The 27,801-nt window shown below is 42.0% G+C and overlaps 1 protein-coding gene across 1 annotated transcript in view; it reads left to right on the forward strand.

The window, feature by feature from the left end:
* Positions 1 to 27,801, forward strand: part of PDIA5 (protein disulfide isomerase family A member 5) — a 211,270-nt gene that overhangs the window by 48,411 nt on the left and 135,058 nt on the right. The window contains exons 2-3 of the mRNA XM_084807405.1: positions 12,779 to 12,905; positions 18,392 to 18,479. Coding sequence (XP_084663531.1) covers positions 12,779 to 12,905; positions 18,392 to 18,479 — 215 coding nt within the window. The remainder of the gene's footprint in view (positions 1 to 12,778; positions 12,906 to 18,391; positions 18,480 to 27,801) is intronic.

Here is a 27,801-nt window from a genome sequence, read left to right on the forward strand (position 1 = left end):
CATGTTTGTTGTTTATTCGTTCAGTCGCTTCCAACTCTTCGTGACTTCATGGACCAGCCCATGCCAGAGCTTCCTGTCGGCCGTCGCCCCCCCCAGCCCCCCCAAGGTCGCATACTTGGGGCTTAAAAAATCCCAGGTGCCTAGAGGCTTAAAAAAAAAAAAAAAGCGTATTGATTTTTGACACATTTTTAAAACGCCAGTGCTAATTTCTAAAGATATATTTTTTAAATTCAGTCCTTATACAATCTTGTTTTGTGCATCTCATTCTGTAGTTTCAGTGTGGTAGTAATGTAAGGATGAGGCACATGTAGTGTTCCAGATGTTGTTGGACTGCAACTCTCATCAGCCCTAGCTGACATAGCCAGTAGCGAAAGATGATGGAAGTTGCAATCCAATAACACCTGGAGGGCCACACATTCCCCATCCTTGCTCTGTTAGGAGGCTCCTCAAATTTTGCCGTGCTGAAGCCTATTCTTAATGTGCCATTGTAACTGCTTGTACCCTTTCACATATTAATGCATTCACCTAGTTCCTCTGTGATATGGAGATATCCTCAGATTATTCTGTTGGTCTCCTGACCCAAACTGAATTATGGCTTGAAACCTGTCCTTATTTGACTGGCAGTATACTCTGTTGAGCAGTTACACCTGATTATTCATGCCTAGGATTGCGCTACATGTAAGGGAAATCAAAGATGCATGAAGTAAGTATCTGATTCTCATAATATTTTATGTATCAGTGTTTTATTATGGAGTTTTTAATATATAAATACTTTGAGAAGAAATATAAATAGAATTCCAGTATAAACTGACTTCAAATGCATAAGAGGTGGAATATGACTAAATAAATACTGGGAACGGGTTGAGAAAATAAGTGTATAAGCATGTGAGCTCATGATATTCTTCAGAGTCCACAAAAAGGGTGTCCAGAAAAGCTAAAAGCAATCTGTTAGAAGTAATGCCCACGGCTCACCACATAACCAAAAATGGTAGAGAAAACTCACCTTGTACTTCTGGCAATGGGCAAGTCATATGATCTGTCATTCTGGTCTGCTGAAGGTAGATGATGCATCTGCATGGAGTTCAAGGAAGTTTATGATAACTCCTGGCATCTGCTTACAGAGGAAGGTCAATGTGTTGCTTTGGGAATTGTGGCCTGCCTAATGTTTGAATCAGTACACAAAGCTTTTCAAAGTGAATCACGTTATTCAACTCGCTTAACTCTTATCAACTTGCAAATGTCATGTAGTCCACAAGGCTTATTTCAAGGTGATGAGTTCTTGGGATGCCCTAGATCACCTAGTGAATATTGGCTGCAGTGGTCTATGTGAGAATATACAGATTTGCATGTCCAACTTGCCAGCCACACACTCTCACAGTGAGCATTTGGGTTCTGGTATCCTTGACAGGAAAAAACATTAATCTAAACACAGAGAAAGTGGTAGTGATTTATTCAGGAAGTGCCAGTGAGATACCTGGAGGCCTGCCATACATAGGAAATTAGAATTCACCTGTATCTATGGGTTTAGAGCATAAACTGAGGAAATTCTTGGGTATTGCAGGAATTGGTATGGAGTTAAACGTAAGACAGGGTTTAACGCAAAGATGGGGAATGTGTGGCCCTCCAGACGTTGTTGGATTGCAGTTCACATTATCTCACACAATTGGCTATGTTTGCTAGGGCTGATTGGAATTGCAGTCCAACAGTGAGGGTCACACATTCCACCACTGGTTTAAATCATAGATTGACACCCCAAAAGCAGATTCTGTTAGATTGGAATGGATTTTTGCTAGCTGTGTCACACAGCAAAAGTGACACAAAGACGGATGCACTTCACACGATTAAACAACCATGGTTTGTTAACTATGGCTTGTTTGGGAGCGTGCGGGGGCGAGTTTACTGGCTCCCAACCATTTGCCCACTTCTGGTGCACTGACCATCCCAGGGATGCTCCGTCTCTCTGAGTTGTTCCCTGTGACATCCAAACCTGGAACTCTGGGTTGTTGAGGGAGAAACAACCCAGATTTTATTCTTGGGTTGTAACTCTGTGTTGTTCTACCCCGACAACCCAGAATTCCACGTTTGCATGTCACACAGAACAGCCCAGGGAGTGGGTTGTTTAGTGCACTGGAAGCAGGTGAGCAGTCGGGAGCTAGTCAGTTCACTCACTCGCAAACAACCCACGGTTAACAAACCATGGCTTATTTAATCGTATGAAATAGGTCAAAGTCTATTATATATGTGGAGCCATATAATACTGACATTTCTAAAACCACATTTTCCCAAGGAGGTTATAATGCTGCAGTAAAACTCCCTGAAAGTGACACTCCTTTATCTTCATTTGTGAAGGAAGGAAGTTTCAAACTAATTTTTGTAAATTTATCCAAGTACCTCTTAAATAAAGCCACCTGAATTTTCCTATAGGATCTGGTAATAGTGAGACTTTGTTAAAATGCCTTTGATGGTAGTAAAATCCTGATTTACCCAGTGGGCCTGTTACACTCAAAAAGACATGGGGTGTTGCAATGTCTGGGGAAGTTTGAACAGGTAACCACTGCATTTTAAAGCATGGGCTGTTACTGAGTAACTCAGACTTTAGCCTCAGTAGGCAGAAGGCAATGCTGGATACTTCCATTCTAGCTAAAATTGGTGAATAAGGTTTAACTGCTGACTTGACACATTAATTCTCAGGACTGCTTTTGTAATTGCATTGTAAAGAAATGTACACCCTAGAATGTCGTCCCTGCCTCGGAAAAGACACGAGCAAAGGGCTGGATGCGTCTGATCTCGGAATCTAAGCAGGGTCAGCCCTGGTTAGTACTTGGATGGGAGACCACCTGGGAATCAGGCTTCCTGCACTGACCAGGGGGTTGGACTTGATGGTCTTGTAGGCCCCTTCCAATACTATGATTCTATGACATCCATGTAATGTGAGAATTACCACTTGCTCTGAGAAGGGATATGAATGGTAGAGAACCACAGGGAGCCCTGCAGTTCACAGATTTTTCTGTACAAGTAAGGCATGTATATGGTCAACCTTGCATTATGTAGCAAAAGAGGAAAAAACTGCAGTTGTAAAGTTAATCATTTATTGTCCATCTTGGATCTATCCTGTGTGTGTTGTTAAAATTCTTAGTCCTGCTCCTCTCCTTAGTTGCTCACTCTTCACCGCTCCAGCCTGCCTGTAGTTGATGGGGTGGCTGGGCTGGGCATTTAGTAAATAATAGGTGTGAATGGTTGAAATGAAGAGGCAGTAGGAGGAATTGATAGATTTAATAGACTATGGTGCTAGAATGTATGTCCCCTGTTCAAGAGAATGACTTGCTTACAGTGACAGGCAGACAATGCACTAATGGCAATATCCATTATAGTCTCCAACAGTAATGTTGATTGCCCCCAAAATCAAGTAGGAGTTTCAAGTGTTCATATTGATCTCTTGAAAATCCAGCTTAGCCATCACTTGCCCTTGTACCCATCTCTCCCTTCCCTGAGGAAAAGAGCATTATCCTGGGGAAGGAAAGGAAAAGAACACAGGAGAGCCTAGTTTTTGGCCAGTGGTATTGTAGCCATATGTCGAAGACTCTACTGTGGATGGTTGGTGCTCCTTATTGCAGCTTCTTTTTTCGTTTTGGTATTGATTGCCCACATTAGGCCACTTAGTGTGGAAAATGCATATTTCTCATCTGCTGTCTTTATGAAAGCCATTGCCTCTACTTGCTGACTGGGGTGAGGAATTGTTGCCCCCCACCCCACCCCACCCCACCCCACCCTGCCATTGTAGCCACTTCTTGCATCTCCATAAACTCTTGTCATTGATGTGTCCACTGGTGTTCCAGGAGTGCTTCTGCATCAAGGAGAGAAGAGCCGTGGTTCATTGGTAGAGTATATGCTTGGTGCACAGAAGGTCCCAGGTTCAATACCTTGTATCTCCAGGGTTAGAAAGACTCCTGTCTGAATCGCTGGAGAGTTGCTACCAGTCACTGCAGACAAGACTGAGCTGGGTAGACCAATAATTGGACTGTATAAGGCCAGTTTCCTATATTCCTATGGGTGATGGTGGAAATCTACTTCCTTTCCTGTCCTTACCCAATGGTGGGTGTTTCACTTCCTTACCTGTTTGGGATACATCTTTTGTTGCACCTGCAGTTTTGGGTGGGTCTTTGTGTTTGGGGTGGCCTAAAGGAGGGTATGGATTCTGGGAACCAGCATTGCGCAGTTGCTCTTCTTTCCTGGGGGACTGTCCTTTGATTTAGTGTTTTGTTGATCATTCAGATTCTCCCCTTTGTTCTTCTTTTCTGTTGGTCCCTGTTGCCAGGTTCTCTCTTTGTCTTGCATACTCATGGTTCCATAGGTGTTGGAATAGCAGAGTGCTGTAGTTCTGTGCCATGTGCCTTGATGTGTACAAGCTGTGTTCCAGTCGTGCTTGGTGCAATGCCACAACTGGCACCAGGCAGGCATGGCTAGTTGATATCCTGTTCTCCAGCCTTCTGTGTGAGTACAATATAATCATTAGCTGTGGTGTGTCATGCATTGTGCAAGAAGACTTATGTGCAACCTTATCCTTTTCATCCATTCCTGGTGGCGATCAAGATTGTGCTATTAATGAATTGCTTTTGTATATAGTATTTTGTAAAATTATATTACAATATATATTTGAATAAATACAGCTTAATCTTACAAGCCGTGTTAGAAGATGGATGTAAATAACTACTGACATTTATTTGTGTGAAACCTGATGAAGTGTGTGAGCCTGAAAACCCAGGGTATTTTGCAGTTAGTTTAGTTTGTTTCAGCCGTTGGCTATTACAAAAAGTAGGGTTTTATTGCTAAGAGGGGCAATAAATGCTTACCATAGTGACTGCAATCTTTTTCTTCCTCTGTGCAGTATTGCTGCACTAGGCCCTCCAGTTTTTTCATTGTTCTTAATGCTGCTACACAATGGTTTTTTTATACCCATGAGAATGACTTTGGCAGAGTGCAGCTGTGTCTTTAAAAGCAGCTTTGATTTTTATGCCTTTTTGGAAGTGCTTGGCATCTGGAAAAGCTGGGGGTGATAATATAATTGCCAACTCTTATTTAAACTTACAGTTTGCCCTATCCTGAAAGGTTCAAGGCAGTGTACATCATTTTAAAACAGATAAAAATGTGGAATATGCATTTTCTCCTTTAGGGTGTGTGGCATGTGTGAGGGACACACATTCATTCATTTCTTTATTTTTTCAATAACTTTTAATAATTTTTAAATGCATAACCTGCATTTGTCCCCAACAAGGGAACTCAAGGAGGTTTTGAATTAAAAGTAAAAATTATGGAACGAATGCAGTCAAAATCTGAGAGTGTAAAAAAGAATACAACAGGAATCTGCACATGAAGACCAATACAGTAGGAGGAGAAATTCAGCGCAGATCAAAGGCCTGGCAAAATAAAAAGATGTATATATTCCATCCAAACAACATAAGAGAAGGGGCCACCTGAGCCTCTAGGGATAGGGGTTCCATAGTTTGGGTGCTATAGCCGAAAAAAGGCCCTCTTTCTTGTCTCTGCCAACCATGCCACTGAATTTCATTTCATTTATTATATTTCTATACTGCCCCATAGCTGAAGCTCTCTGGATAGTTCACAACCATAAAAAACCATTAAAATACATAAAATATAAAAACCATTCATATTGGGACATAAAATAGATAGCATACACAACAACAACAACAACAACATATATCTAAAACAATGAGGAGGAATGCAGAGCAATGACAGTATACAAAACTAGAACAAAAGGTTGGGCTACAGAAATATACATAGGTAATTCCACCCAGTGTTCCAATGACAGGGATAGAGCAGAGAACCCCATTGCGGTTGTGATGGATCCCTGGCTGCAGGCCAAATTAGACAGAGCATTAAACTCATGTTTGCATATCATAGAATCATAGAATAGTAGAATAGTAGGGTTGGAAGGGGCCTACAAGGCCATCGAGTCCAACCCCCTGCTCAGTGCAGGAATCCAAGTCAGAGCATCCCTGACAGATGGCTGTCCAGCCTCGTCTTGATGACCTCCAGTGTGGGAGAGCCCACCACCTCCCCAGGTAATATGTTCCATTGTCGTATTGCTCTTACAGTCAGGAGGTTTTTCCTGATGTTCAGCCGGAATCTGGCTTCCTGTAACTTGAGCCCATTATTCCGTGTCCTGCACTCTGGGATGATCGAGAAGACATCAGCCTTCTTCTCTGTGACAACCTTTCAAGTACTTGAAGAGTGCTATCATATCTCCCCTCAGTCTTCTCTTCTCAAGGCTAAACATGCCCAGTTCTTTCAGTCTCTCTTCATAGGGCTTTGCTTCCAGTCCCCTGATCATCTTTATTGCCCTCCTCTGAACCCTCTCCAGTTTGTCTGTATCCTTCTTAAAGTGTGGTGCCCAGGACTGGACACAGTACTCCAGATGAGGCCTAACCAGCGCTGAGTAGAGGGGAACTAGTACTCCCGGGATTTGGAAGCAGTGCTTCTATGAATGCAGCCCAAAAGAGCATTTGCCTTTTTTGCAGCCACATCACATTGTTGGCTCATATTCAGCTTGTGATCGACAACAATTCCAAGATCCTTCTCGCTTGTAGTGTGGTTGAGCCATGTATCCCCCATCTTGTAACTGTGCATTTGGTTTCTTTTTCCTAGGTGCAGAACTTGGCATTTGTCCCTATTAAATGTCATTCTGTTGTTTTCTGCCCAGCGCTCCAGTCTATCCAGATCACTTTGAATTTTGTTTCTGTCTTCCAAAGTATTAGCTATCCCTCCCAATTTTGTGTCATCTGCAAATTTGATCAGCATTCCCTGCACCTCCTCCTCCAAGTCATTAATAAAAATGTTGAAGAGCACCGGGCCCAGGACTGAGCCCTGCGGTACCCCACTCGTTACCTCTCCCCAGTTTGAGAAGGTCCCATTGATAAGCACTCTTTGAGTCCGATTCTGTAGCCAACTGTGGATCCACCGAATCGTTGTTTCATCTAGCCCACTTTGAGCTAGTTTGCTCATCAGGATATCATGGGGCACTTTGTCGAAAGCTTTGCTGAAGTCGAGGTATATGATGTCTACAGCATTCCCACGGTCTACAAGGGAGGTGACTTGATCAAAAAATGAGATCAGATTTGTCTGGCAGGACTTGTTTTTGACAAATCCATGTTGGCTTCGAGTAATCATGGCATTGTTGTCAAGGTGCTTCCAGATGGATTGCTTTATCATCTGTTCCAGAATTTTCCCAGGGATGGATGTCAGACTGACTGGTCTGTAGTTCCCAGGTTCCTCCTTTTTACCCTTTTTGAAGATAGGGACAACGTTAGCCCTCCTCCAGTCATCTGGCACTTCCCCCGTCCTCCATGATTTCTCAAAGAGAATAGACAGCGGTTCTGAGAGTTCTTCTGCCAGTTCCTTTATGACTCTAGGATGCAGTTCATCTGGCCCTGGAGATTTGAACTCATTCAAAGTAATGAGGTGTTCCTTGACCATATGCCTGTTGATCTCAAGCTGCAATCCTGCCCCTTCAGCCTGTACTTCGCCTTTGCCAGGGGGATCATAGACCCTCTTTTGGGAGAAGACTGAGCCAAAGTAGGAATTGAGCACCTCTGCCTTTTCTTTGTCATCTGTTATCATTTTGCCATCCTTATTTAATAGCTGAACAACCATTTCTTTCCTCTGCCTTTTACTATGCACGTAGCTGAAGAAAGCCTTTTTGTTGTTTTTAACATCCCTTGCTAACCTCAGCTCATTCTCAGCTTTAGCCTTCCTGACGCCATCCCTGCAATTCTGTGCTATCTGCCTGTACTCTTCCTTTGTTACTTGGCCTTCTTTCCACTTCCTATATGTGTCCTTTTTTGTTTTCAGGTCATCCCTAAGCTTTTTGTGAAGCCGCATTGGCTTCTTCTGTTGTCTTCCACCTTTTCTTCTTGTTGGAATTGCTTGTGATTGTGCCTTGAGAATTTCCTTTTTTAAAAGCTCCCACCCATCTTGGACTCCTTTTCTCGCTAGCATTGCTTGCCATGGGACCTTACTGATCATTGTTCTGAGTTTATGAAAATCAGCTTTCCTAAAATCCAGGGTACGCGTTTGACTACACTCAGCTTTTGCTTCCCTTCGAACCAAGAATTCAAGTACAACATGGTCGCTTTCCCCCAGAGTTCCTGTAACTGCTACTTGATCCACTAAGTCATCTCTGTTGGTTAGGATCAAGTCAAGGATAGCCGATCCTCTAGTTCCTTCCTCTACTTTCTGTAGGAGGAAGTTATCCGCCACACAAGTCAGGAATTTCCTGGAGGGGCCATGTTTTGCAGAATTTGTCTCCCAACAAATATCGGGGAAATTGAAGTCCCCCATTACTACTACATCATGCTTCCTTAAAACATTGGCTATTTGCTTTTCAAAAGTTTCATCCTCGTCTTCTCCTTGGTTGGGTGGCCGGTAGTAGACTCCGACCACCAGGTTCCTTTTATTCTTTGCTCCATTTATTTCAACCCAGATGCTCTTGATGGGGCTACCAAGCTCCTCCTCCTGTATTTCTGTGCAGAGATATGTATTTTTCACATACAGTGCAACCCCACCTCCCTTTCTGTTCCTCCTGTTCTCTTTGAACAAGTTATATCCTTCAAGTGCTGTATTCCAGTCATGAGAGTCATCCCACCAAGTCTCAATTATACCTATCAAGTCATAATTTCCCTCCTGTATTAAGAGTTCAAGTTCGTTCTGTTTGTTTCCCATACTCTGGGCATTAGTATATAGACATCGAAGACCATGTGCTTCATAGTCTGGCTTTCTTCCTACATGTGTCTGAAGACTATTATTGGGCGCTATCAGAGCTGTTCTCTCCATTTTCTTCACCTCAGCATTTCCCACTGCCTCATCTTGCTGTTGCTCTTCAAGCTTCTGGTCTGTCCTTTGCTGCTGTAGTTCCCCCATTCTGTCCAAGAACTCTTTGTGTTCTCTTATTCCCCGGAGGGTCGACAGTCGCCGCTCCAGTCCACTTACTTTTTCCTCCAGCAGCGTGATCAACTTGCACTTGTTGCAGGTGTAGGCCATGTTGTTCTCAGGCAAGAAAACAAACATTGCACACACCTTGCAGGTCACCACCACTGGAGAGTCTTGTCCTTCCATAGCCTCTTTTCCCTTTTTGTGTCTAGCTTTGTGATTGTTCTAGACTAGCCTGTGCCTGCTCCTCTACTCAGTAGAGGTTAAAAGCAGAGTCCCACTGGTGTGAAAGTGTGTGTTACAAGACAAATAAATGGAAAAACATTAGTTAAAATAAAAAATAAAAATAATTTTAAAAAATGTTAGGGGCCTCCTCCTTGACCTCCCCTGCCGAACTCCCCTGGCCAACTCCTGTTTGCTCCCCCTGTTCACTCGCTCTGTTCGCTCGCTCTCTGGGAGCTTGCCTGCTTCTGTAGTCCCTGGACCAGCTGGAGCAGCTTGCTCTGCTCTGCTCTGCTCTGCTCAGCTGGGAGGCGGGAAACAGACTGAAGCTTCCCGCCCAGTCAGCTGCTGGGAGTACTCAGGCCACACCCCTCCAATTCAGTTGGAGCTCTCAGAAGCACCTGGTGAGCTCACAGCCAATCAGAAGGATAAAGGGCAGCCCCCTGGGCTTCCTGCAACCCACTTACCTCTTAGCCTCTGTCTCCTTTGTCTCTTCAACCACCGCAACTCCCCTGGCCAACTCCTGTTTGCTCCCCCTGTTCGTTCGCTCTCTGGGAGCTTGCCTGCTTCTGTAGTCCCTGGACCAGCTGGAGCAGCTTGCTCTGCTCTGCTCTGCTCAGCTGGGAGGCGGGAAACAGCACATATAATGTGGAAGTTTGTTTTTCAAAAATGCCAATAGTAGGCCTGGAGTGTCAAGGGGGGATTTCCTCCCAGTGCAACTAGCAGCTTCAGAGGAGCCATTTCTATCAAGACTGCAAAAGGAGAGAGAAGGGTTATAATTTTAATCAGTTCTGGATTTGTCTGTGGTTATGACTGACCGTTCAAAGTTGTTTTTAGTTATATGTAATCTTTGTGTATATTGTCTGTGTGTTTAATGTAAATGGCTTTTAAACTTTGTATATTAGGTTTGAATGTTTTAATCTCTGTAAACCGCCTAGAGAGCTTCGGCTATGGGGCGGCATAGAAATGTAAGTAGTAGTGGTAGTGGTAGTAATAATACTTCGCAAGCTGCCTGTGGCAATTCTGATAATTATCACCCCACTGGGTGCTATTTGCATTTTTGAAAAACGTGCATGTTAAATGCAAAGATGCATCGAATGTTGTCATATTTAGAAGACTACAAAGAGAGTATGATTTGGCTAAAATGGGGGTAGGAGGAATTGGGGGGCAAAGAGAAAACTCCCTGGAAAAGACCCTGGTTCTGGGAAAGATCAAAGGCAAAAGGAGAAGGGGACGGCAGAGGATGAGATGGCTAGATAGCATCACCGATGCAATGAATATGGACTTGAGCACACTCGGGGAGATAGCGGAGGACAGGAAGGCCTGGCGTGCTATGGTCCATGGGGTCACGAAGAGTCGGACATGACTTAACGACTGAACAACAACAAAAAGCTTTATTTAAATCCTGTCCTAGCTCCCACCCCCAGGGTTTTACTTATCTGGCCTTAAAACCTCCAGTTGATGTACTTTGTGGAGTCAGGCTTGTGAAAGAATTTTCTTTGCTCTGGGAATAATGGCCATGGAATAGATAATTTCTTAGGTTAGGATACAGAACTTCCATAAAAAAATAATAATATGGTGATGCCCTCTTATACCTCACCTATTATTGACAGATCCCATTGACATACAGTGCTCAAGTCTAAAAGCTCTGATTTTGCTAGTACGTTGTTTAGGATTGCAATCTACGATGCAGAATGCTAGGGGAAATAGATTCTTTGTTTTTCATATCTGTTCCATGTGCATTTTTGCACAAGCCAAGTAGTCTTACAGCATTTACAGCATTACAGTCAAAGGTGGTCCCAGCTCCCTTGAAGGAGGCGGCTGGGGGGCTGCTCCTAAAGAGAAACTCTTTGTAGCATGAGAACTGCTTTAACCATTGACGAGTCATAAATCTCCCCTTATGGAGGCAAGGGATTCGAGCAGGTGATGGAAATCCAGCTTCATGTACTTTTGGATGCTGGTTATTGGATCCATTTCAGCCTGGTTTTCATCATGAATTTAGTAGAGGAAGTGCTTTGGTTGCCTTGACTGAAGACTAACACTGAGAGAGAGAGAGAGAGAGAGAGAGACTTGTTCAAACTCTTGAATCTTTCAGTGGCTTTAGTACCATTCACCATACTATCCTTTTTTCAATCATCACATGAAACCTTTGGCTGAGATCATCCAGGGATTTGGGGTTAAGTTTCATAAGTATGCAGATGTCATGCAGCTCCATTTCGGAAGCTCAATCCAGACAAGACAAGATATCTTTTGGCAGTTCACCTGACCGTGAATGGGGGGGTTTGGTCTGTTCTAGATAGGGTCTCACGCTCACTAAAGGATCAGGTTCACAGTTTGAGGGTATTTTTAGATCTGGCCTTGTTACTGGAAGCCTTACATTGTATCCAGCTGCCTTTTATCAAATTCGGTTGATAAGCTAGCTTTGATTCTTCTTGGATAGGAATGTTCTTGCCACAGTTATCCACACTCTGGTCATGCCAAGTAATGAGTTGTTTGTGGGGCTGCTTTTGAGGACCTCGTGGAAACTTCAGTTAGTCCAAAATGTGGTCATGAGATTATTACCTGGAAATCCTTATAATGGTTAGGAAGAAAACTGTACAAAATATTAACACAGAGATATGTAAAATGTATTTTAAATAAACAATATTAAAATTGATAATGCAAACAAAATAAATGGATTATTTAATGCAATGGTTTCCTGAGTATATTCTGCACAAACAATCCAGTTTATGAATCCTGGGTGTAGACTGAGAATAACAGTTCACATCAGATGTAAAAATGGCAAATAATATGTCTGATCAGGCACAACACCCCCCCACCCCATCTTTAATCCCCCAGGGCACTTGCTCTGCAATTTGAGAATCTCTGCTTCAAACAGACTGAGATAAAAGATGTCTTGTATCAAGAACAGTTAAAATCATAATCACTGCATTGATTTTACAGTATAGAATAATCAAGAAGATATTAGCCAGTCTATGAACTTGAGCACGCTCCGGGAGAGAGCGCAGGACAGGAAGGCCTGGCGTGCTATGGTCCATGGGGTCACGAAGAGTCGGACACGACTGAACGACTGAACAACAACAACAACAATTAGCCAGTCTGTTTGCCCCCAGTACTTTGTATAAACTCTGAGTTACGCAACAGTACTTTGTATAAACTCTGCTGGATTATCTATGGCAAGTGGCACTAACATCTCTGGAGATGTTGCAGTTGGTTGCTTCTATGGCCCAGAGTCACTCAAAGATAAGGTTGAAGTTAGATTGGGCCAGATATATCATTAGCAAGTTTGGAGGGTAAGTATTTAGGCCTCCTGTGTCAGCTTCATTTGTTTTTCTATATTTTCTTTTCATCTCTCCATCTCTCAGTCTGAGTGTTCAGATTTATGCATGAGAGGACAAAAAGCAAACAACTAGGCAAAATTGTATTCTTTGTGCTATAGAATATTCCCCAGCATTATATTTTTACAGGAATCCTTAGCAGATGTGTGTGCCCTCTAGATAAAATACAGAAGGCAGCAGGAGTGTTGAAGGCAATGTTGTTGAATAAGTTGGTTCACAATAGTAGTTTTTCCATTTGAAATAGTTTGTGTTTTTTCTCTGTTTTACCATTGCAGACCATCTTTCCAGCATGCCTATCATCAGCAAAGATATCCCCACTAATAGAAAAAATTAGCGATCAGAAGGACTTCAAGAAACTCCTGAGAACACGGAATAACGTATTGGTACTTTATTCCAAATCTTGTGAGTATTCCTCATTTTGGAAACTTTTTAAGGGTAATTCATATTTTAACAAATAATGCTGAGTGACTGCCTAGGTGGGAAGATGAGAAAAATAGGAAGGATTCTTTTTTTCCCCTCAAGGTAAACCTGAATTGCATAGCAAATATATATTGGATGTCTAACAGGCTGTTTTACATACTGATACAAGCATTTGCTGATTGACTATAGACTTAATTCCAAAAATTAATCCATTACTCTCTTGCTGTTTTCTTCTGTGCCAACTCCTTACAAAATAAGTTTTTAAATTTTATACCCTTCATAAACATAACAATGTAGCACTTTATATGAGCAGATGTATAACAAGAAAGAAGCACATCTGGAGACAGATCTGGGGCGTTTTCAGTTTAACATCACACACAAGTCATTCAGTTATTTTACCTTGGGGCACTCTTCATATCATTCTTTCCCCCTTTAATCTCTAACATGCTAAGGATGTTTTCAATAATCACTGTTTGCTCCTAAATTTTCCTTTATCTCTTTCTCTAACTTTATACAAACACGGATCTTCATGCCTCTCCTCCAGTTGTTTAAGGGCATCCCCAAATGCCTAGTTGGCAACAGTGTTTGTTTATAGCCTTCTCTTTGTTCACTTGTTTTTCCTTCTTTGTCCTTTTGCATCTTCTTATGCTTTACCTAGCCTTGGAATACCCATTTTAACTTCTTGTCTACTAGCCACCTATTTGCTGTCGCTTTCTGTTACAATCAACTTCTTTTGGTTACAATCCACTTTCTGCTCCTGCCTCCATCCCCCTTTTCTGCAGCGCAGCTTTCCTTCTGCTTTTCTATTGTCTTCTGCAGCGGATTGTGAGCTGCTCTTGGCAAGATTATTTGATAGAGCTTGGCCCATTTAGGGCACTGTGTGCAGAAAGGCTAATTACGCCTAATGTATCATGGCTGTGATATTTACTTGGCCAGAAGATGTACGGTCTGCACATTAGCTCAGAAATTAGACCAAATTGGTGTCTTTAATGCTTCCTTACTCCCTGCTCTCACCACTCAGTCCTCAGATGAGGAAGAGGAACCAGCCAAGAGATGTCAGTTTAAAAAAAATGTATTATACACTTAGACTTCTGTCTTCAAGTCACTTATTCTGCAAGGGCCCCTTCAAGTCAGTGAGGGGATGGCTACTCCTGAGTAGCTGCTTTGAGGATGGTTTCCTTGACAATTAGCTTTTTATGTGACTGGTTTTTAGAATAAATAACATAGACTGTGACAGAATTAGATTAAAGGGCATCGTTTCACGGAATCGTAACTGACTGAAGATCCCCTTTTAATGCTAATTTCTCTTGCAAAACTCATAAAAATAATGCAAACATGTTTGTGGGGGCATTTTAATGCCCCAAGCCATTTTCCAATGTATCTTGGAGTGGTAAAATCTCCCACGAACAACTATGTGTCTGTGGTGTCAGAAGTATGTTTTAAATCCAAAATATTAGGAAATGTCATAAACGGTCAAGGTAAAACTTTGCTATTACTACATACTAATGTTTTTGTTCTTGTGGGGTATTTTTTCTAGCCTCATAACAAATATCTCTGGTGTGGTAAATGTTCCTTAGTGATATCCCATTGTTTGTGCCAACCTACCAACACCCACATTACTTAAGGGCACAATCCTATCGATTGCGCCTGCTATGATCGGAACCCCCCAAACATGGAGGCTTCTAATCATCCAGTGCAGGGCAGGAGGAACGATGGACGCAATCTTTGAAATTTTTTTTTCAATCCTGGAAAGTACTCTGAATTTCTCCCCTCTGAGAGCACAGTGACTGTGGAGCAGAGGATGTCTTACGCACAAATTTTAACAAGGTGGGTTTGGTGCTGGCAGGGGGACATCAGGTGAAAATGCTGCCCCCTTCCACCTCTCCTCTGTAAGCTTAAATTCAAACATGGAAGTTTTAACAAAGGGGTAGATGTTTCCTCCAAAAGTTTAAAAATTGCTTATAAAGGGTACCCACATGACTTAATTGCTGTTAAAACATTTGTACTATTGATATAACAGGAAGGTGAGTATTTTTTTTTTTTTTGCTCCATCTTTCTGTAGTAAATCTTAAAGTTCAAGTTGCAAAAGGATTTGTAATGTTGTTTTTTAATTTTCAAAGAGGATTTAAAAAGAATGCTCCCCTATGAACCATAGGGGTTTTTTCTGCTAATAATCGGGAGTCTCCAACAGCGTAACAAATCATATAGAATGAGCTTGCACTAATACTTCCCAGAAGATTTTCTTAAAACATTTCTTGCTATGTATAAAAACTTCCTGCTTCTAATCTCCAATGCATGCCACATATCTAAGCTGAACCTGCCTATTTAAAATAAAGTCAAATTTTTAGAGTGAAGTAGTGGGGACGGGGCTAAAACCAACTTTCTAAATAGATGGGGTAGAATTTATATTTGTAATGTATCTGAATATTATTGTAGTAGTAATAATTTTAGCTAGTCTTCTGCAGGAACTCTAGTTTAGGAAGAATTGCAGGGAAAGAGGGGAATCTGAATTACATGATGGCTATTAACTTCTTGGAAGAATATTTTTCCCTTCCCAGAACATATACAAATATATTTGGAGATATTGGTTACTCTGTTTCCATTGCCACTGCTTTGTGGCTCAGCATCTTGCCATTGAGGCTGGGGAGCTATCCAACAAACCAAGGATAAAATTTCCAGAATAGCAGGGCTGCTGTCCACCTAAGGCAGGGGTGTGAACTTACCATTGGCTGTGCTCAGTGTCTGCAGTATCAGAGGCAGTATGCCCATCTGCACCAGTTGCTGGGGAATATGAGCCGGAGAGCGCTATTGCACTCATATCCTACTTGTGGTTTTTCCATAGGCAGCTGGTTGGCCACTCTGTGAACAGAATGCTGGACTAGATGGACCTTTTGGTCTGATCCAGCATGGCTCTTCTTACATTCCTATTTCTTAAGGGCTGATGGGAGCTGTAGGCCAAAACATATGTAGGGTGACAAATTGCTCACTCTTGGTCTAAGGAGTTGCATAGAACCCGGGTGCTCATCAGGATGAGGTGTGGCATCAACAACTACTAGGCACCAGCTCAGCAGCTTCATAGCTGCCCCTCCATTTTCTGAAACATTGGCAGAGCACACATTGGCTTTCTTTTCCCAAGTAGGGATCAAGGCTGGGAGACCTCATGCTGCCAGAAGTCACTGAGGCTTCTGGTCTGGGCCTCTTCTCAGACCCTCCGCCATCTGGTCCCAGGGGTGATTAACTGTAACTGACACACACACCCGCCCCCGTATCTCACTTGTTAATGGTGCAATGTCCCTATGGCCAACCATATGAAAGGAGGAACAAATGGGAGCAGGGCCATATTTGCTTCAAGAAGTGTATAACTGAACTATGGCATTCCTTTGCAGAAGTTATAGTGATGGCCACCAACTTGAACAGCTTGAAAAGGGGATTAGACAAATTCATAGAGAATAAAGCTATCGATGGCCACTAGTCATGATGGCTATATATTAGCTCCAGTATTGGAGGCAGTTGCTGGGGAACATGAGTGGAAGGGTACTATTGCACTCATATTCAGATTTTAACTGTTTGTAATCTGCCCAGAGACCATCAGTTATTAGGCAGGTTAGAAATGTAAAATAAATAAATAAATATCCTGCTTGTGGGCTTCCCAGGAGCATCTGGCTGGCCACTGTGAGAACAGAATGCTGGACTAGACCTTTGGTCTGAGCCAGCAGGGCTCTTCTTATGTTCTTATGAGTTGGGGTGTTTAACATTTTTTAGTCCAAGGGTTGAATTCCACTTTGGGAAGGGTCTTAGGGTAAAATCCATTCCATCTTTTTTTTGCAGATTGACAAGCACCTTTTGTTCCATCGTCTGCCCGTGGACGGAATTGGATTTTTTTGTTTCAGAATTTGTGCAAATTTGCATTTGCGCCAATTTGCACATGTAAAAATGTGCAAATTTGCTGAAATATGTATTTCAAGCTTTAGTCTATGGGGAAAATGCGCATTTTTGGCAGTTTTTAAAAAAATTTTGTGTATTTTTCTACTGCGCAAAATTCGGGAAAGTTAGGAGATTGGTCCTCAAGTCTGCTGAATCTGCCCAACAAGAGAAAAGCCATCTGCTGTGGGATCCACAGGTCGGATCCATGAAAATCTGAACTCATTTGGTTCCTTTGCGGATTTCTCTGACATCCCTAGTCTCAGGCCACATTCCAGCAGTGGGACTAAGGGCATCGGGATGGATGCGGGTAAGCAAGAGGGAGGACAGATGAAGCAAAGTGAGCTGGGCTAGGTGTAACTCTTATCAATGTCAACATTTTCCCACCAAGCATACAAACATACTACTCAATTCTAAGCAAGTCAGCAGAAGAGTAAGACCCAGTGCAACAGCTGTCCTGCCTGAAAAATGCACAACTCAATTCTTTGCAGAGTATTTAAAGGTTAATTGCCTTTAAATATCCTCTTAGCTTTGATCAGTAGTCAGAGATAAATAACAAAAGAAGCCTGCAGGTTAGGTGGGGAAGCCCTGGGGGCCTCATCCAGCCTGCAGGCTCCCCATCCCTACTATAAGCAAAATGCCAGTCAAAAAACGGCTCAGCTATGAATATCAATGTGAAAAGGATGGGAAACCTAGTTTTGTTATTGCATTCCTTGAGAGAAAGTCAGGCAACTGTAAAAGGCCTCAGTGATGTGGAGCAATTGAAATATATAGGCCAGGGTCCGAAGAGCCATGTAATTATTTCCATAATTTATTTAATTATTTCCCACCGAGCCTTGGGCTTGTGGTTCTTCAACAGCATGTGTCAGGTGGCAAGCCACATTTGGAATCACCTTCCAAAACAGTTTGTGGTAGGGGACAGTCTCCTTTTCAAAGAAGATAAAAGCCAAAGATCCCACTGAGCATGCTCAAGTCCTTGGGCATGCCTAAAGTGGCTCGTTGGATCCCAGCCATAGTAAAATGTTGATGGAAAAGCAAACGCGATCTCTGGCAACAGTTTTTTTCCTTTGTAGGGAGAACCTATGGATGAAAGTGCTTTATGGAAGAATTCTGCCAAGTTGTGCATGGATATTGATGATTGCTTTAAACAGGAGTGGTCAGAAGGTAGATTAGGATCTAATGGGTGATTTCAGCAAGGGGCTCTGACACCTAATAGTTGAACAATGACAACAAAACTTATTTTTCCCTGAATTAGGCTGCTGAAATCAAGACATCTTGGAGGAAATCAGGAGTAGGTTTGTGTGTGAAAAGATTTGTATGCAAGTTCTAGTGATGGCACTGAAAACAAATTCCTGGGGTGAGCCGCCCTCAGAGTGTCTTGTTCCTCAATTCTGTGTCTGTCATCTTGAGCCACTATTTTGCACCTGGCTGTGGCTGGTGGACCTCAGGGTTCTAGTGAAAACTAAAGTAAATCCCACAAGCCTGAAGTCTACCCTCTCCTGAAATACATACAAGTAAATATATATATATTTCACTCTTTCTTCCAGTGGCAGCTGCTGACAGTTCGCTCAGCTTATTGTCTGATGTAGCCCAAGCAGTGAAGGGCCGAGGTACTATATCGTGGATAGATTGCGGGTATGTAACGTCCTGCCCTTCCTTCTCCCATCTCCTAAATTGTCATGTCTAAATGAATAGGCTTCGCTACTGTTGTGCCCTATGTGTAGCAAGGAGAAAGTGTTGTGCTTCTGTATTCTCTGTGGCTTCCGATGACCTTTCTGAAGGAATGGTAGCATACCTAATTTTTGGGTCCATATATATTACTAATTGTATTGACGGGACTAGTGTCAAGACCATCTGCTACAACATCTTGTAACACTACATAGCTACTACTTTCCACCTAGGCTCCATCCACCTAGGCCCCATCCAGACAATATTCTCCTCGTAACTATATCAGGGAAGTTGGTCTGGTTTATGCGCTCCTCCCCTTCTTCTCACTGTGAGGAAAAGAGTGAACAACAAAGTATGGGGATAAAACCTGTGGTTATCTAAATGAGGGATCTCCTTGTTCCTGCAAGATTCAGATAACCTGTGTTTGGTAGGTTTGAAAGAGAAAGCAAGCTCCTATATTCAAGTAAATATAGAATGTTCTGGCTTGTTTTTTTAATTAATTTCCATGTGGGAGGAGTGTGTAATAGAGTGCATGAGTGTTTGGCCTGCTACTAACATCTTCTAGGGTGCAGCTTTACGGGAGAAATATCTCAGTTGCTCCATATTTAACCTCAAAGTCAGGGCTAGGCAACATGGTGTCCTCCAGCCGTTTTGGACTACAACTCCCATCAGCCCCAGCCAGCATACCCAGCGGACAGGGATTGTAGAAGCTGTAGTCCAAAACATCTGGATGGCACCAGGTTGCCTACTCCTGCTTTAAGTATATTATGAGTTTTAATATATTGCACTGCTGATAGTCAGTGGTAAGACGCTGAACAGTCCATAGTGTTTTAATTTAGATGTGAGCAGTTACCCAGGCCTTTAATCTTTATTATTTAGCAAGTTTTTTAGTTCTCATAATCTCCTTTCTAATTTTCTTCCAAAAGTCTGTGAATAAAAACTAACTTTCCATTACATGGTCAAAGCTAATTTAAGTCTCTCCTCTAGTTGATACTTTACTATAATTTATAATGTACTTGCCACATCTGGTGCCTTCTAGGCATTGCAGAGTCATTTACAAATACTGTCTTAGGGTGCAGTCCTATGCCTGTTTAGACAGAAACAAAATCTTACAACTCCCAGCATGGCTGGCTGGGGCATGCTGGGAGGTGCAGGACATTTTTCTGTCTAAACATGTATAGGATTGCACCCTTAATGAATTTTGCCACCAGCTACTTTGATGAGTGGCAGAAGTTATCTTCTTGGAAAAGGTAAATGGTTTAGTCCAAGGCTGATTGATCACAGACTAATTTGAGACTGCCTCTGTGGACTTTGGGATCTTTGGTAATATCCTTCCCTTCAAAGTAGATTTTGTTCAGTCAAGGCCTGTGAGGATATCCAAGTGTTCTCTTCCATGCTGTGTTTTCTAGAGTGACATCCCTTCATTGGACAGAGGCATTCTGGGGAGATTGGCCTATCCCTATCCCTGAACAGGTCATACACACATGAACAAACAGTTTCATTCACAGAACATGCAGTTGGTTCTCTTTCAGGAATTGATTTCTTAAACTGAAGTAACTGTTCAGGTGAACATGGCTTTCGTCATTATGCTTTAAATTGCTTCTCAGAACTACCTTCCTTACAGCCTCCCTTGTCTGCTGCCACTTGGTCCCGCATCAATGCTTACTGCTGTATCATGAGGTCCTGTCCTCTCATTCACCTTTGTCCTGTTGATCTGAAATTGCAAGCCTTCTTGGCAGGGACTGCATTACCTCTCTGTTCTGTGTAGTGTCTGATGGTGTTGTGCCACTAACTAAATGTCATTGCCTGCTCTTGAGCAAAATCCTCTGTCTTATATTCCCACATGTAACTTTGGAATCAAACTTTCAGATGGGCTGTGGATAGATCTTGTGAAATGCTAATGTTTTCCCACTTGTGTGCTTGAGTTCATTCTTACCCTGCTTGTCTTCCATGAGGTGTCCTAGCAGATGTTGCTAAATCTGCTTAAAGTGTGATTAGTTTTTTTAAGTAAAAGCAGGATCTCAATGGTTATTGGGGAAATTGTGCTGCAAATAAAAAAATGGTGTGGGGTCACATTGTGGGGTGGTTTTTTTTGGCTTAATGGTTTTGCCTTTGTGACTCCCAGAGCACTCTTCTTGAAAAGGTCTGTGTTCATATTATTTCTACATGCATGTATGTATTTTACTTTGAATGATTTTCCAAGATTTGTCTTTGTTATGCTCATGCTTATCCACCCCAGCTGCAAAGTATGGATAGTTCTTGGAGTATCTTCTGTTGTTAGCCCCAAAGGACTGAAGCCTCACCAGAAGTGCTTCAAGGAAAGATCCTCCATTGCAAACACATCCTGTAACTCCGTCGTGGATCACAAGGCTGAAGGAATGACTTACATGGATGGTGGGGTGTTTACTGTGTAGACTCAATTTGTTTGACAAATATTGACAAGAAATTGTTTGCTTGGCAGCTACGTCCTCTTCTCCCTGTAGCAGATTTTTTTTTTTTTTTGGCTTCATTTCTCATATCACGCGATGTAGTGAGCTTTGTCAAAGAAAAGAAAGAACCCTTTAGAATGTGTGTTGGCAAGGCTGCTAGGCATGCTGTGCTGTGCCTACTGCCTTCTGCTCTCCCTGCAGTGATGACAGCTCTGCCTTTTATGAAACTGGCTGTGTTTAGTAGGTTATAGCTACTGTTTTACTCTTGGCTTGGGAGAGAGCAAGATGCTGCCCCATCTATTATCAGACATCATCTTTCCATTATCTCTGTTAATCCCAGCAGTTCTTTCATATCACTTGTTTATTGTATAAACTTGGCATTCACCCCGGAGTAACTATTCCTCTACCCTTGCATTCTGTGTTCTTTGGAAAATATTTATGGTGTAACTCTTCACTCTGTAATTCCCAGGTTAGGGCAATCCCACCACAGCTCATCTTCTCAGGTTAATTCAGATGTATTGCCAGCAGTCTGAATCTTGTCCATGCAGGCTGCTATCCAGAAGAGTTCGCCTCCCCTTCTGTTTCCTCCAGAAAGGCTTGTCCTTTGGCAGCAACAGAAGACCTAGAGAGAAAGACTTTGGTGGACCAGATGCTGAAAATACATTTACCTAGTGTTGATAATGAAATAGTGTCCCACCCCAATGCTACTGCAAACCAACTCTAGTAATTGTGAGTGCTAGTACATTTGCACAGGTTTCTGTCCTCTTTCCCACTGTGAACAGAAATGCTTTTGTGGCTGACTGGAATGCTACAGGCTGATTAACAGGTTTGTCACAAGGTATACTTGACTTGGAGAAAGCGGCATAGATAAGTAGACAGCAACTCAGACTTCTTCATGAATAGCTGAAGCCGGTACTCTTTTTCTGCTCTTACAAAGAGAATAAACTTGCCTCAAGCTGGGAACTACTGCTTTGTCGCCTGGGAATGCTTTGCAGAAGTACAATATATTTCCCCACCCTTGATGGTTTTTAATAATTCACTAGCCCTTTTACAAATCTGTAGTGTGGCCACACATGGAATATTATGTACAGTTCTGGTTGTCACACCTCAAAAAGGATATTGTAGAGCTGGAAAAGGTGCAGAAAAGGATAACCAAAATGATCAAGTGGCTGGAGCAACTCCCTGGAAGGAAAGGTTACAATATCTGGGACTGTTTAACTTAGAAAAAGTGGTGAGTAAGGTGGGTATAACAGAGGTTTATAGAATTATGCTTAGTGTAGAGAAAATGGATAGAGAAATGTTTCTCTGTCTTTCATAACAGTAGGACCTGGAGTTATCCAATGAAGCTAAATGGTGGGAAATTCAGGACAGATAAAAGGAAATCCTTCTTCATGCAGCACATAGTTTAACTATAGAATTTGCTACCACAAGATGTGATTATGGTCACCAACTTGGATGGTTTTAAAAGGCCATCCATATTCATGGAGCAGAAGGCTATCAGTGGCTATTAGCTGTCATGGCCATATACCACTTTCAGCATTAGAGACACCATGCCTCTGAATAGCAGCTACTGGGGAACAGCAGGAGCTGGCTCTTGCCTTCATGTCCTGCTTATGGGCTTCCCATAGGCATCTGGTTGGCCACTGTGGGAAACAGGATGCTGGACTAGATAGGGCGGGTCTTTGGCCTGATACCTTGGCTTCTCTTTTCTAGTTCCAGATAGTGTCAAATAAGCTATCTGCTACCCCAGAAGCCATTTATTCCATCCTTGAGGAGAAGCAAGGTCCACTTAAAAATAAATATCCAAGCCAATAATCCCTGAACTTATTTCTACAGTTTGGAGAACAGTGTTGAAGTTACAAATGGCAGACTGTCCAGGTTCCAGAACCCCATGCAGGTAGGACACTTAACTTCAAATGCGCCTACCATTGCACTCAACAAATCTCATTCTCATGCATAAGAGAATGGTAACTGGCACTGGACTGGGACATTTTCAGTTGCTGTGCCCACATTTCTCTCTCCCCATGGGTTGCTGCTTCCTATAGCTTTAGCCATCTGCTCTTTATTTCAAGATACAATTTCTACCATGATATTTCTCTTTGAAGGTGTGTTGCTGTTTTAGGTTTTCTGTGCTGATTTTATTGAATATCATTGTGAACACTTGTAGAAGAAGTGTAACATGGGATAAAATAAAGGGCAAGCCTTATATATTGCAATCAGAGCCACTGGGTTGTGGTCTGTCTCTCCAGCATTTCCCCTTTCTGGAAAACGGAATTTTAGTTGATGATGGCACTGGAATAGCATGGCCTCCTGTTATTTCTACTTCAGTAACAAATGTTTCCAGCAGACCCTTTGAAACACAATTTGGAGTTCTTAAAATGACATCCTCCACTTGTTACACCCTCCAGGAGAGTAATATGGTTTTAATGCCAAATTTGAACATATGTCCCACCCACCATTTAGTTAATGCTGGTAGAATTCTTGTTTAAAAAAAGAAAAACTATGTAACTTCTCAGAGGAATTATAAGACAACAAGTTCATTAAAAGTGACCACTTTTCTCCCTTCTCTTCTCCACAATGCCACATGAGGCTCTCTGCATAATTAACACAAAGCAAGTTCAATTAAGAACGCAAGGCCCACAAATGATGCGGCAGAAGTACTTACTTTTTATTGCCGCCTTCCCATGTTTTAATTAGAGAGCCCTTGCCAAGGCGTGTGATGTATGAATGATTTGCAGCGCAGGAGATGTTGGAATATTGAATTAATAATGTCTGGTGAGATTCAGACTCTACGCATGATATCTACTTTTCATTGCTTGTCAGCTTTAAACAGAATGTTCCCATTATGCTGTGCAAGATCCGGTGCATCAGGTCTAGATTAGAAATGAAAGGCTAACTACTGAGGCTGGTGGAGCAATTTATCATTGCAGTTCTGTAAATGCAGTTTGTGTGCCTGGATGTGCTCATGTAAATAATACAATGTCTTCCCTGACCCAGATGCAGACCTGTAAACGAAGCACACTGCAATGTTCAAAGTTTTATCCAGTTTTGTGCCCTAGAGCATTTTGTTTCAAGCTTTCTAGTGTCACTTGGATACTGAAAGTTTTAAAGTCAAATATTGGTTGTGCACCATGTACTGAAAACATAGTATTGTTAAATTTCCCTGACTGGAGGTATTTGATAGGAATTAGGGCTATAGTAGATGGGACAATTCTTCATTCTGTTAGTGAAGGCTTCATTGGAAAGGGGAGGGGGTGTGGCTCAGTAGTAGAGCGCCTGCTTTGCATCAGAAGGTCCCTAGTTCAATCCCTGGCATCTCCAGGGAGGGCTGTGGAAATTTCTGCCTGGAGAGCTGCTGGCAGTCAGTGTCAATAATACTGGGCTAGATGGACCAATCATCTGACCAATCATAAGGCACCTTCCTATGATTCTAAAGGCAAATGCCTGAAACACCTCTGGGAAAGCAATCAAGTAAAGAGGACAACATTTAGGCTTTGTGATGGAATGAAACAGCATTTCTGTTGGAACTGGTGAAAAAAAGCTGGTTCAAAGAGACAAAGAGGAGGAGTATGAAAACTGGAAAGAAGGTTAGGATTAGGAAGCTGAACTGCCATATCTGTGATTTTGTTACTAATGTAGTGATTTGAATGTACTGTCATCTAAAAACTTATCTTGAATATTATAGTCCTCATGTACTATAGTCCTCAAGCTTGTATGGCTCTGGAAATAGAAATGGTCTGTTTTTAACTGCTTTCAATTTTTCAATAGGATTAACATTACTTAGAATTCTATGTCCCCATTCCCTGTTCACCAACACACAAACTGGTCCCTCCATGACCTCTCTGTGTCCCTTTATTACCCATTTACCCTTGTAAAGAATTAACAAGTACGAAGATTTCATTAATGAAACTTCTTTTTAATGAAGTAGATGCCTGCAGTTTTTCCTGAGTTGCAGTATTTTGAATTGTAGAATTTGGATTTTTGTAAGCAATGCTTTACCTCCTTTTTCAGAATTCTACTGCTTATGGGGAGGGACTGGTGTATAGCATAAGTATTAGTGTCTGTGACTTAGGCCTCCTGAATTAATTAAAGCAGCCTGCATGTTTAGGTGGGATGTTGCATGTTTAGCTTTGGGTCAAGTGCTTAAGCTGGTCCTATAACCAATCAGACAAATCCAGTCTGAGAGGAAGATTAGACTGATCTCCAAAGCAGGTGAAGCTGTTGATGAAAGAAGCTGTTATGTCTCTTTGAATATGTCTGCTGATGTCTGTCTACAGTTTATTAACAGTTTATCTACTTCCACTTTTATGAAAGGTTCTGCAATAATTATGTCAAAACAAATGCATCTTTCCCTTTTTCTAGACTTGATTAAGTAAGCCCTCTCCCTTAAATGAGGTAGTACGTAAAATATAGGTAAAATATAGGTTCCAGACATAATCAAAGGTTTTGGTCTGTAGCCCATCTGCTATTATTATGCATGACCTCTGTTTTCGAGCCATCTGGCCTAAATGGCTCCTTTCTGATCGATCAGAAGCTTGACTTCGCATTGTTTCATTGTACCTCTCAGTGCTTTTCTCTTTGTAGAAATGCAATTGGATGTCTATAAGGGCCCTTTCATGTGGCCACCAAGCATGTATATGGCTGGCTGTTTCTTGAATTGAAAGTTGATTATGGTTGCGTGAAGATTCCACCAGAGACCTGGATGATGGTTGATGGTGCCAATATAAACCTTCCAAATGTGAATTGAAGAAACATGCCCAGACCTACGGTGGAGTCATTAGCCAATCATTCACCGCATGCAAACTACAGATAAACAAGACAAATGTCTGGGAACAGCCCGTCATTTACTCAGTGATCATGTGAATTGGCCTTTAATGATGATGTCAGACAGCTGAAATGCTCTTAAGATAAGCTAACATGGGCTTTTCTTGGTCTCATTTCATGCTGTATGTATATAGTAATTCCAAGAGCAAGATGGGCCTCTGATAAAGGATGATTTAAAAAATGTAGTTGAATTCAGACAGTGCTCTGAGTACAGCTTATTCACATAATGTTTACCCAAAATCTTAGCAGTTAGCAGCACCCTTTGCTAGAAATCAGGCTCCTTTTTAAGACAGCTGAAAGTATTGCTCATTGGTACACAGAGCAGTTACTTGGATTGCTCCGAGCACTAATTTCTTTAAACTGTAAGAGAGACTTTTTGGGGCCAATGAAGAAAGCACTCTGTTTTACTTGAGCATCTACATCCCAGAGTTTGTAGATGACAAACCTTAAGAGTTTGTCTACGAGAACTGTTTAGTTAAGGGGGTGTTGGCAAGCAGGTTGGTTTTGTGTTGTCAGAAAGTACCCTTCGATTTTTTTTACCAGTTATCTTTGATACACATCTAGAATTTCACTGCAAAATGGGGGAGGGGACCAAGGGGCTTTTTTTTTTGTTCGGGCACTATCTAAAACATCCCTAAACACACGCCCGAACACATTATTGATGTTGCACTGTTCAGCTGTAATGTATTGGAATTTTATACAGAAGAGAAAGGAAAAAGAAGGGTCGGGGAAGTGTTCTGACTTTGTCATAAATCGTACTGAGTGTACAGAATGTATTAGGGTTTTTGCTTGTGTTAATATTCAGAAAAACGTCTTAAGGATTCAGTTTTGCTATCTAGCAACTTATTTTTTGCATAGGTCAGAAACTGAATCTGTATATGTAATATCCATATATCTGCCTCCTTTTTTCCTAAGCATCGCGGAGGATGGGATAACTTCTCAATCATTATCATATGCCATATCTTAGTATACTAAAATGTTAGCATAGGAAGGCTGAATTCGTTCCATCTTTGTGCAATATAAAGTCTAACAGCATACAATAAAAGGATTATTTGTTCTGAAAAAGGCATTCATCTTTAAAGGTATATGTGGAGTCACTTAATAGGCAAATTAGTTAGTCTGTTTTTTATAATGGCCTATAATTGTATCAGGGGCCGCGGTGGCTTAGTGGTTAAGACGCTGAACTGCTGACTGGAAGGTCGGCAGGTCAGCAGTTCGAGACCCGAGTGCTGCGTGACGGAGTGAGCTCTCGTCTTCAGTCCCAGCTTCTGCCAACCTAGCAGTTCGAAAGCAAGAAATTGCAAGTAGATAAATAGGTACCGCCTCAGCGGGAAAGGTAACAGCGTTCCGTGCACCTCGGTGTTCAGTCATGCCGGCCACATGACCACGGAAGCGTCTTCGGACAGTGCTGGCTCTTCGGCTTAGAAACGGGGATGAGCACCGCACCCTAGAGTCGGACACGACTGGTTGGGGACACCTTTACCTTTTTATAATGGTATCAGGTTAGCCACTTACCTTCAGACTGGTTCCATAGCATGAAATGGGTACCACATATGAGAGAAAGCAACACTTGGCAACTGAAGGTACTCTGGTTAAGGATGGCTTGGACTATGCTGGTTTTATTTATTTATTTTATCTATTCAATTTATGAGTCACTCTATTGCTGAAGCTCTCAGGCTGACCTACATAATAAAAGCAAAATAAATAAAACCAATGCTAAAACACATTAGAATATTATTTTAAAAGCACATTAGAATATTGTTCAAAAATTCAACATTTAAAATAACTGAACAGCTAAAACCAGAGATGATTATTTTAAAATACAGCATTATAAGTAAAAATAAAGCAAGCAGTGGTTACTTTTAAAAGGCCTGGGAGAACATAAGAAGTCTTTGCCTGGCGCTGACAAGTCAACAAAGTAGGCACCAGGCTGACCTCTTCAGGGGAGCACTGCACAATTCAGGGGCTACTGCAAAAAAGGCTTGCTCATGAATAGCCACCCATCAAATCTTAGTGTGCAGGGGCACTTAGAGGAC

The sequence above is a fragment of the Heloderma suspectum genome, chromosome 1 (genome assembly GCF_057233095.1).
Source record: "Heloderma suspectum isolate Gila_16-S chromosome 1, 16-S_ref, whole genome shotgun sequence".
NCBI lineage: Eukaryota > Metazoa > Chordata > Lepidosauria > Squamata > Helodermatidae > Heloderma > Heloderma suspectum.